The sequence below is a fragment of a genome, unplaced genomic scaffold (genome assembly GCF_019419815.1).
Source record: "Pyrus x bretschneideri cultivar Hongxiangsu unplaced genomic scaffold, Pyrus_bretschneideri_v1 Contig10, whole genome shotgun sequence".
In the NCBI taxonomy this organism is placed as follows: Eukaryota; Viridiplantae; Streptophyta; class Magnoliopsida; order Rosales; family Rosaceae; genus Pyrus; species Pyrus x bretschneideri.
In genome coordinates this window covers 2373081-2385256 of record NW_025999391.1, presented here as the reverse complement: position 1 = coordinate 2385256, position 12176 = coordinate 2373081, and the positions used below count along the sequence as shown (strand labels likewise).

Genomic DNA, 12176 nt, shown 5'->3' with positions numbered 1-12176 from the left:
AGAACTACAAGCGATTCAATTTAGATAATTTACGCATACCGATTCCTTGGACGAGCTTCTGAAAAGTAGACTTAGGCAATGACTTGGTGAAGAGATCGGCCAGGTTGTCTTGGGAACAGATTTGCTTGACTTCAATGTTCTGATGCTGTTGTTTCTAGTGATAATAAAAGAACTTTAGCACTATGTGCTTGGTATTGTCTCCCTTGATGTAACCCTGCTTTAACTACTTGATACATGCTGCATTGTCTTCAAAGATCATCGTAGGAAGGTCAACAATGGAAGTAAGACCACTAATGCTTCAAATATGTTCCGTGACTGCTCTTAACCAAAAGCACTCACGCTTTGCTTTATGCAGGGCGATAATCTCATCATGGTTCGAAGAAGTCGCAACTAGCGTTTGCTTGGTAGACCTTCAAGATATAGCGGTGTCTCCAATGGTAAAGACATAGCCCGTTTAAGAATGTGCCCTGTGTGGGTCAGACAGATATTCCAGCATCTGCATAACCAACAAGGCGAGAATCAACCCAAGAACCGAAAGGGGTGGCGGCTCTTCTTGAGGATTCATGGATGTAAAACAAGACCAAATATGTCGTACCCTTGAGGTAGCAGAAAATGTCTTTAACACCATTCCAGTGTCTGCTTGTAGGCGCATTGCTGTATCTAGCCAAAAGATTAATATTGAAGGAGATGTCGGGTCTAGTGCATTGAGCCAAGTACAATAAAGCCCTAATTGCACTTAGGTATGGAACTTCTAGCTCCAAAATCTCTTCCTCATCTTCTTTGGGATCGAAGGGATCTCATTTAGCATCTAGAGTCTAAATGACCATAGGAGTTCTCGAAGGCTTTGTTTCATCCTTATTAAAATGTCACAACACATTTTGGGTGTAGTTCGATTGATGCACAAGGATTCCATCCGAACAATGCTAGATCTCCAGGCTAAGACAATATCAAGTTATCCCAAGATCTTTCATCTCAAATTCCGATTTCAAGTGAATGGCAATTTCCTCCAACTCTACAGAAGTTCTTATGAGGTTCATGTCGTCAACATAAATTGCAACGATTGCAAATTCGGAATATGACTTCTTTATGAACATGCATGGGCATAATTCATTGTTCACATAACCCTAACTTGTCAAATATTCACTTAGATAGTTATACCACATCTGCCTGGATTGTTTCAATCCGTAGAGTGATTTCCTTAATCTGATAAAGAGAGCGTTCCGTGGTATAGAACTGTTTGAACCAGTCAATGGAAGTTTTTCTGGAACTTTCATGTATATTTCCATATTTAGATCACCATAAAGATACGCGATTACCATGTCCATAAGCTGCATATTCAGTTTTTCGGAAACTACTAAACTGATAAGGTAGCAGAACGTTATGACGTCCATTACTGAGGAATACGTCTCCTCATAATTAATCCTAGGGCGTTGAGAGAAACCTTGCGCTATGAGGCATGCTTTGTTTCGCACTATTTCATTCTTTTCATTATGCTTCTTAACGAAAACCCACTTCTAGCCCACGGGCTTCACATGTGGTGGAGTAAGAGCTATAGGTCTAAACACCTTACGTTTCGTAAGTGAATCGAGTTCGACTTGGATTGCTTGTTTCCAGTTTAACCAATCCATTCTACGTCTGCATTCATCAACAGAACATGGTTCAATGTCATCGCTAAGCCTGATGTCAGTATCTACTATGTATGTAAATGCATTGTCGATGATCATTTCATTCCGATTCCAAACCTCATCCAATATTGCGTAGTGGACCGAAATCTCGCGATTCTCGGGAGGTCAGGTTGTGTTATCTAAGACATTACGATAATCTAGAATAACCTCATATGTTGGAATAAATGAGTGAGCGATGGTCAGATTCAAACTATTAGTTGGTGCTGATTTCCTCTTCCGGGTTTGTAAATCCTTTGAACCAAGGGGTCTGCCATGCTTCAGGATCAGAGTTGATGATTAGCTAGACGCCAATGTACCAAACTGCGTGGAAGGTATGGCATCCCCACCTTCAAGGATGGTCCGGCCTTCCCAGGCGGGATTACGACGTATGCAGGGTACGTCTATCCTTGTAGGTGCGCTTGCATCAGGTATATGTGATCTTGTCACCTTATCCAGATCAGTAAAAGCATCTGGCATGCTTTGAGCAATGCTCTGAAGATTTATAATTTGTCGCACCTTAGTTTCAGGCTGAGCAGTGCGGGGATCTAAATGAGACATAGTGGGAGCATACCACGACAATTCGCGATGTTCTTCAGGAAAGTTAACATGTTTATCTCCCCCTAACGACATGAAGATTGTCTTGTCAAAGTGACAATCTGCAAAACATACGGTGAAAAGATCTCCTATCAATGGCTCTAAATAGCGAATAATTGATGGTGAATCATAACCGACATAGATTCTTATTTTTCTCTGAGAACCCATTTTGGTACGTAGTGGCGGCATTATTGCCACATAAACTACGCACCCAAACACGTGTAAATGCGAGATGTCAAGCTCGTATCCAGTTACCAACTGTAACGGTGAATGAGGTTAGATACCGATGGGCCTCAAGCGGACCAGCATAGCTGTGTGCAATATTGCATAGCCCCACGCAGATACCGACAATTTGGTTCGCATAATCAAAGTCCAAGCTATCAATTGAAGGCGCTTTATGAAAGCTTTTGCCAGGGCATTTTGGGTGTGAACATGGGGTACAAGATGTTCCACTTCAATCCCTACTGACATGCAATAATCGTCAAAAGTCTATGACGTAAACTGTTTAGCATTATCCAATCAAATTGACTTGATCGAATAATCAGAGTGGTGAACCCTTAACTTAATAATTTGTGGTAGGAGTTTTGCAAATGCAGCATTGCTTATGGACAAAAGGCAAATATGTGACCATCGTGTCGATGCATTAACCAACACCATAAAATATCTAAATGGTCCGCATGTTGGTTGGATAGGTCCATAAATATCCCTTTGAATCATTTGAAGAAACTTAGGAGGGTTTGTGAATAATCTTTGTAATCGAGGGTTGAGTATTCAACTTTCCCAAAGAACATGCTTTGCATGGCGGAAATCTAACGTAATAAGGTAAATGATGCCCATGTGATGATTTGAGGATACAATGCATCATGTCACGTCTGGGATGTCCCATGCGGTCATGCCAAAGTAGCAAAGTGCTTTGGAACTCAGGCACAGGGTCGGCCATATGGTGGGCTTCTATGCTGCGAATGGTTGTGATGTACAATCCACTTGGGAAACATTCCACCTTCTCGTGAATACGCTTCTGGGCATATTCATACAAAGTGATACAAAGAAATTCAGATCCATTACCTTGAGTGATTTCAATATGATATTGATTATCTTGAATATCTCTAAAACTCAATAACGTTCTTCCGAAACGTGAAGAATAAAGAGCCTCTTTAATGGTTAAGACGGTATCATTAGACAATATGATATGGGCATTTCCGTATCCTTCAATCAGGTTGGATGATCCTGAGAGAGTTGTCAGAGGTGCACTCTTAGGTACAAAGTTAATAAAATAGTGTCGCTCACGCAATATGGTGTGCATAGTAGCACTATCAGCCAGACAACTAACTTCCCCACTAGACATACCTAGAAATAAATTGATTTAATTGGTCACATGCATAAATATAATTCCCAAATATCCTTAAAATAACAATCCATAATTCAAAATAAGCCAAAACCAAACAAGTTATTCCAAATACTTAGAAAAATTGTCCAAAAATTAAACCATAAACCTAGAAATTAGGGGGTCTGGCCACTCTTAGTGGGTTTGGCCACGAGGGGTAAACACCCTAAAAACATGTCTAGAAGAATAAAATTTATTTGTCTATAGGAGCTGATGCCTCCTAAAAATCTGATATCTCTATAGATGTAGTAGCATCTTCAGGATGTTTCACATGGGCAAAGTTAGACTCACAACCAGAATGAAACTTGGCAATAACCTTGGGGGTAGCTCTGCATATGCATGACCAATGATCCTTTGATCCACAGCGGTAACACATGTCCATTTCAGTGGAAGCTGATTGAACGGTAGCTTTTCCCTTGTTCTTGAAGTTTGGGGCCTTAGGGTAAAAGGTTGGGGATTCTGGGTCAAATTTCCTCCCTTGGTGGGCCTTGGCTCTGTTGACCTTGGTCCCATGGTTGGGCTTGCCACCCATTGCCATGGCCACGATGATTTTTCCGTCGTTTGTGGCTGCTAGAATTAGTCGCATGCGCTTCAAGCAAGGCGTTTGAGCCAGTGGGTCAAGCTTGATGATTCTTCATCAAAAACTAGTTATGCTTTTTAGTTATAAGTAAAACAGAGATCAAATCTGAAAATTTGGTGAACTTATGTGCCCTATATTGTTGCTACAGGACAATATTGGTGGCATGGAAGGTCGAATAGGTCTTCTTCAGTTGTAGTCATTCACGGACTTAAAGTCTTGGAAGCAAAGATGCTGCCAGTCGTGTCTTGCTTCAGGCAAGTAGATGTCTTTCTGGTTATCGAAACGGTCGGCCAGAGCAAGTAAGAGGGTGCGTGAGTCATTCTCAGCGAGGTACTCAGTTTGTAGAGCATCATAGATGTGTCTTCGAATGAAGATCATTGCAGTAGCTTTTTGAGCTTCATCGACTGGTTTGTCATTGGTAGGTGCTTCAATGGTGGGTCTAATACCCTTTGCAGTAAGATGGAGCTTCACGTCTTAAACCCATTTCAAGTAGTTTCTTCCAGATACTTCTAGAGCAATGAAATCGAGCTTGTTCAAGTTTGACATGTCCCTAAAACGGAGGGTCAACAAAAGCATTGTTAGTCATATGGTAATCTATAAACATACATCGTAGATAGATGTATTGGTTTAATTAGTCATATGGTAATCCATAGACATACATCGTAGAACATTCAGGTTCTATAGACGTATTGGTTTAATTTAAGCATGAAAGCTACAGGTTTCATGCGGTAAGTTTTGAATGAAAACTTCGGGTTTCAAGGGCACTAAATATGAAACTACAGGTTCAATTTAGTTTTATGAACGATTAGTTCATAAATGAGAGGTTCCAACAGGAACACAGAATACAATATGCTGATTTAAGTGTAGTGGATTTAAGTTGCTTTGGGAACTCAAGTGTGAGAGCTTCGAGACTACGAAAGGATGTCAACGGTTCAAAGTATAAAAATAAATTATTGAATCATTAATGTCCAAAAGTGATCTTCAGGTCAATAATTTTGGATTAATTATCAGATTAATGGATTGCAGGTCATTTTTAATTAATTCAATAGATCGGGACCAAATGGGGTTGATCGTGGAAGCAAAATAAAGACAAACGGGTCAAATTAGCTTAGATTGGTGATAAACCAAGTGATAATTAAATTAGAATTAATTAGCGTAAACCAAAGTACCCCAAATAAATATTTAGGCATGATTTATAATGCGGGGATGCCAAGAATTCGCATTGGGTCAAAAAAATAGCACGGGAGTGGGCCTTGTAGTTCGATTGTAAGCTGATTGGGTCACAGGAAAGCTACAGGCCTCTGGGCCGTATGGTCTGGGGAGCCCAACAGCCAAAGATGCTAGCATTGGGCCAAAAAATTGAACTTGGGTGCAGGTCAGCAAAAAGCTGGTCATGGGTTGGTCTAAGAAGCCCAACTGAAACTGGGTTCGAGTCAGGGTAAGTCATGCCCAGCAACAAATGCTGTTGGGGCCAAAGACTAGGGCGAAGCCCAGTGAGTTATAGGCTGATGAGGGCAGGCCAAATCATGGGGCAATTGTAATTACCTCAGCATTGGGTTGCTGGAGTGGGTTAAGGACTGGCAGGACAATGGGCCAAGAAGGCTGTAGGCTTTCTTGGTTGGGCTAAGGGACTTCAGGCCCGTTAAGTTTATCAAGCCGAATGCCTGGGGTGTTTGGGCTAGCGCAGCAAAACACAAAGGTTGTTGCCATGTGGTCCAAAGGTGTCAAAACGACAATGTGCCATGATGTACTCCACATGGCTGAGCTTCAGGCCAGTGGTGGTGCCAAGGTGGTGCGACGGTTGTGCCGCACAGTTCCCAATATATATATATGTGTGTGTGTGTGTGTGTGTGCGTGTGTATAATTTTTTTCAACTTTTCTAGGGTTTAAAAATCCTAAATTGCTTCTAATTTATTCATATGCTTTGACTCACAAATTCCACATAGCAATATAATTGCGTAATGCATGAAACATATATATATATATATATTGACAAATATATGAAACATATACAATATATATTGGAAGGAAAATATATACATATATGGTTCATGCATTATGGAAAATGTTTTCATGCTTCGTAGACGTTTCAAATATCTTCCTTTATTTTAAACATACCTGATTGGAAGAAAACAAATAAAAGCCTTTGAATTTTGTAGAAGAGAGCCTCCTCCTACAATCCTTTAGTTCCTTAGCTTCTGGTAAGAGCGTGCTAATAATGTGTTGTAGGCATATTTAACTGAACTATTCTAGGGGAATAGAAATGGGGAGGCCGACGACAGTAAGAGAGAGAAGAGAAAGATTTAATTGTGAGGTGTGTGTTGTATCACCCCATTGTGCCTTTATTTATAGTAGTAGGATAGGTTAAATCCTTACCCTTCTAGGATTACAACTTTAATAGGATATTAACTACTAAAGGGAATATTCAAAGATATACCTAGATACACCAGGACTTACAATCAGATTCCTATTCTAAATATGACTGCAACAAGATTATATTTGTTTTTTGGTTTTATTTTTAAGTAATGATAACTTGGGAATATTATAAATTACATGGGTGTTCAAAGAAATATGTAAACTTAATTGTGGATGTCCAAAGAAATAGGATGTTCAAAAGATATAAATTGGTCACGAAGTTGTGAACACGAAAAATTCCTGAAAATAAGAGACAAGAATAACGTGTACAAAATAATATTTTTTGTGTTTAATGAATTTTGGGGTTACGATCTCTCAAATTTGGTCATCTGATTCGATCTCCGTAAGATGTAGATTTGTTGATCCAAGGGCCATCGAGGCTTGATCTTGGATGAACAGTTGTAAGTTTCTTCAAGGGCCTTCGTGGCTTTGATCTTGAAGGTTGATGGAAGTTTCTTCAAGGGCCTTCAGGGCTTGATCTTGAATGTTGATGGATGAGCGGATCTTCAAGGGCTTTTGGGCTTGATCTTGAAGAATGGTTGGTTTTCTTCAAGGGCCGTCGAGGCTTGATCTTGAATGAACAGTTGGTTTTCTTCAAGGGGGCTTTTGGGCTTGATCTTGAATAATGGTTGTGTGGACTTCTTCAAGGGCTTTTGGGCTTGATCTTGAAGGTTGATGGATGAGCGGATCTTCAAGGGCTTTTGGGCTTAATCTTGAAGAACGATTGAATGTGTGGATTTGTTGAGGTTGTTGATCCAAAGGGTCGTTGGGGCTTGATCTTAAGATGAACGGATGATGAACGATGAACACTTTCTTCAAGGGCCGTCGGGGCTTGATCTTGAATAATGGTTGTGTGGATTTCTTCAAGGGCTTTTGGGCTTGATCTTGAAGGTTGATTGGATGTGTGGATTTGTTTGTGCTGTTGATCTAAAGGGCCGTTGGGGCTTGATCTTAAGATGAACGATGAACACTTTCTTCAAGGGTCGTCGGGGCTTGATCTTGAGTTGGTGGAAGTTCTTCAAGGACCGTCGGGGCTTGATCTTGAAGGAGGATTTGACGAAGAATGAAGAGTGCTTTCTCCATTCTTCTGGATTCTTGGGAATTTGGGGGTTGGATGCTTGAGAGCTTTAGAGTTTCAAAGCTTCAAGGATTTTGGATGTGTGGGGAGTATTCTCTTCCAGTTTGGGAGTAGAGAAATGTATTTGTGAATTGGTTTTTGTTGTGTCTATTCCTCTTGATGGAGAAGCCTATTTATAGGCTTTGAGAGTGAATCACCACGATTCATTTTTTTGGTGAAGTGAGTGGAGGTTGTAGGTGAAGTAAGTGGATGATGTAGGTGAAATAAGTGGAGGTTGTAGGTAAGGTAAATGGATGATGTAGGTGAAATGAGTGGAGGTTGTAGGTAAGGTAAATGGATGATGTATGTGAAATGAGTGGAGGTTGTTGGTGAAGTGAGGGAATGATATAGGTGAAATAAGTGTTGTATTGGTTAACATTTATTTCACTGAAATTTCGATGTCTACAGAAGTACTACAGTCTATTGGTGTTTCTCTTCACTTGTAAGTGAGAGATCTTAGGTTCGATTCTCATCAGAGGTGAATTTAAACCACATTATTGATAACCTATTGTGAAGCTTAATCCACTTCCCCACCGCTTTAGTGCAGATAATGTCATTTATTAAAAGAATATTAAAAAAAAGATATAAATTGGTTGTAAAAAACAAGTACTATTAGGAAATACTACTACAAAAAATTTCAATATTTGGTCATGAATAAGGCACCTAAGCCTTTCAAACATACGGCCCAACCATAAGCAACATTCAAACAGTAAGTAACCATAAAAGCGTTCCCACAATGAGGCCCAACTATAAGCAACATGAAATTTATATCCCATAAGTTAATAGTTCTAGCAAAAAAAGTAGACAAAGAAATCTAATTTTTGGTGTCTACTGAACTATATGTGTATTTAGTGAACTAGTGACAAACATCCTTTAAGCTCATTTCCAGCTCCCATCATCACAGTGAGAGCAACCCTCTTGTGCAATGTCACTGATTTGAACCTTTGTGTCATATATCATCCCGGGCTTCCAGTTAACGGGAAGCACATTCGGTGCCCAAACCGTCTTCCCATCGTACCCAGCCGTCACCACAAACCGGAATTGTAGCGCCCCAGCCGGAACCCTACTCGTGTCCCAGATCGCACCGTGGTTTCGAGATAGGAAACTCCAATTTGAAGATCCAACCTGAGCAACATCAATGCCTACAATTTCTGTCTGACCACCTTGGTACAAAATTTTGATTGCCAAGTACTGTGGCTTTTGGCTTGATTCTTCCACACGTAAGGATAAATTTTGGTTCTTGTACACACATGGTACCCTGTTACAAGAGAGGAACAAAAAAATAAATAAAAAATCAGTAAAATAATTAAACAACTTTAATATTGGGTACGTTTTTTTACCGTTACTAGCATAAATGTGCCCAAATTTTTTGTCTGGAAGGCCCTATTATTTTAAGTACTGGTCCCAAAAATGGGGTCGGTGCAACAAAAACCTTTATGATTTTCTGGACAGGCCAAATTGATCACTTTTCAAATCTAATTTTAGGTGGGGTTTCTAAATTCAGAAAAAGATTAATTAAGTTTCCGATTATTTTTTTTTTCTTGGATACGCTTACCTCTTATACTCCACATCCACAATGCCACGTCTCAAAATGTCTTGGCCCAAACCCTTTTGAGCCATGGCCGCAAAAGCTCTGCTGCTGAGAACAAAATCCGTTTGGTTGCCTTGGTTCAGATCAGTCAAAGTTACTATAGTCCCATGTTTTGTACAAAGAGTTGTGTTCTTGCATCTTATCTGCCAACAAAATCCAAATCATTAAAATGCACACAGAAATTCAGTTATCAATATAAGAAAATTGGTAGACTCGAGTTAGACAAGTTAGATAGAACAGTGTGCGCCTATTGAACTTCAGTTTGAAATTTTCATTTCGTAGGTTAGAGTAGTTTAGACTATTGCCTGCCTTACGTAAAGTAAGAATGTTGAGTTAGGTTTATGTGTTACCTGAAAGCATGCACCACAACCGGCTCCACCTTTGAAAAGGGAAGGAACACCAGCTGCAAGGTGTCCGCCACTAAATCCCAAGGCCAAGGAGCCATACCCACAAGCCCCAGCTGCATTAAATCCACAAAACAAAATTAACCCACTTCATAATTCACAAAACCATCAACTGGGTTTTAATCAAAATTAGAATTTAAATAAAGGGTAGAGATTAGAGAGATTAGTGATTGATCATGATATTACATGAAAGTGCAGAGGATTTGGAGAAGAAGGCTGCCTTGGATTGCTTCACACAGCGATCACAAGCGGTTGCAGAGGAGATTAGGAAGAAGAAGAGGAAGCAAATAAACACAGACATTGTATATTTTTTTTTCTTTTTTTATCAGAATTCAGAAGGTTATGAGCAAAGGAAGATAAAGTTATGAGAAAGGAAGAGAAAGCCATGGGATTTGTAGGGGGCACAAAGCTTAGAAGGGGCGAGTGCAGTGCAGGACAGGACTGTGGAGGACAGGTCAGCATGTGCTATAAAAAGATTTGGAGTTTTTTATTTTTATTTTTTTATTGTAAGAAGGAAAGAGAGAGGCAAATGCTGAAATGCAGGACAAAGAGCAATCGCACCGACTCTTTTAGGTCTTTGCTTGTTGTGTGTAAACATGAGAATTGTGCTGCCCATGCATTTATGTGTCATTTCTGCGGGCTACATGGTGGAACCCTATAGTTTTTGGGAGGGACCGCACTCTGAGGACATTTCTTATAATTTTTTCCCACTCTTCACATTCTCATACTTTTTGAGAATTGGGAAGAAAAAGGATATTTTGTATATACAACCAATAATTGTTTATTTCCTCTAAAACTCCATTTTAATATTTTTTTTGCCTTTTATAACCCAGAAATCATAACTTTATTTCTTAAAATTCACAATTTGTTTACTTTGACTTGTGGACTTTCTCTTCTCTTTGAAACTTATAGATCGCCTCCTAAAATATATGTGAAACGCAACACCCAATAAAACTATGTTGCATGTGCAATAAATTTGATTGTAAATATCTATTATGCGTCTACGTCAACAATTAGAGAATATAAGTTTAAAAGAAATTAAAGAGATGAAAAAAATAAAATAGAGATTGATTGGCTTGGCTCACCCAAGTCACAACCACATCAGAAATTAACAGATCTAAAGCAATGTGGAATGGATTTCAAGTTTTCTAGAGATGACTTTCCAGTTTCATGGAGCAAAATGGGATAAAAATCGAGTTCCAGACGGCAAAGTGAAGCGAATTTTGAGTTTCAGGAAATAAAGTGGCGACGTTTGAGTTTTATGAATCAAAATGAGATTAAAATTGAGTTCCAGGGACATAGCTAAAAATAAGCCACCAATAATAAACATTCTAAAGAATATTTATATATATTAGTTTCTTGCATTTGGATTTGCATATATTTTTAGAGCCTAAATTTGAGGAGAGAGTCTTTCTTGTCACTAGACTGTATATACGTGATAAGAGATATAGTCGGCTATTTTGTCATGGTTGAGGTATTTGATATCAATTTTTTTTTTAGGTTTTACTGACATTATGGGGCCAATTTTTGGAATTCAAGTAATTCATATGAAACAAGAAGTTGATGTAATTGGAGGGGGGGGGGGGTGGCATTTTCTGTGATCTCATAGACATGCTTATGTGGATGCAAGGCCCCAAATTATGAAACAAAATGGAAATTTTATCCAAAAGAAAAAAGAAGAACATAAGGGAAAGAAACGTGTGCGATGATAAAAGTTTCGGTGGGTACGATGATTTGATTCCTTTTGAGTGAGTGGAGAAGATAGGAACAAATTTGGGCCTACGGAAATCCCACTTGTCATGCAAGAAATGAATACTGCCAAGCCTATCGCAGCCTAAGGTTAACCGAACCATATAATATAGCAAAGGGAATTAGGGGGACAGCTTTTCTTGTAGATTAATTGATTAGATGGTGATGAAAACAGATGACATGATGCATTGGTGAGTATCATATGTCTCATCCGGAGAAAATATTCATATCGCAATGAAACACCATCACTAAGTTAAGGGTGAAGCATTGTATAAATTTAGAGTGATTGTGGCCTTGTAGCCCCAAATTCGCTTCAAAATATATATATCAAACATACAAAGTTACGAGTAATTTTTCATGAACTTTTTTGCAATTGCCCCTCCCCAAGATTACCAAATCTAACTCCACTGCTACGCATAGGGTGTTTGGTTCGTCAAAGCGACTAATACACTTGTTATGATTTATACATTAACATAGGTACACGTACACGTATTATAACGTTAATAAATAAGTTATGCAAATATTATTGAATTAAAATAATGAGTTTAGTTTCAAATTCCAAGGACTTAAAATGCTAATTATGTTGCCAACCACAGAGTTTCTTTTATTTTGCATCCGTTACCGACGAGAGATTTTTCAGTGTGATAGGTACACGGGATGATACATCATGTGTTATTA

At 39.1% G+C, this 12176-nt stretch overlaps 1 protein-coding gene across 1 annotated transcript; it reads right to left on the bottom strand.

The window, feature by feature from the left end:
• Window positions 1–8343: 8343 nt before the first annotated feature.
• Window positions 8344–10094, bottom strand: LOC125468839 (expansin-like A2). The gene is made up of 4 exons (XM_048565324.1): window positions 9936–10094; window positions 9696–9805; window positions 9310–9488; window positions 8344–9012 (listed from the first exon to the last, which is right to left on the bottom strand). Exons 1-4 carry the CDS (start codon window positions 10048–10050, stop codon window positions 8634–8636), a joined length of 783 nt encoding a protein of 260 aa, XP_048421281.1. The 5' UTR covers window positions 10051–10094; the 3' UTR covers window positions 8344–8633.
• Between the last annotated feature and the right edge of the window lie 2082 nt (window positions 10095–12176).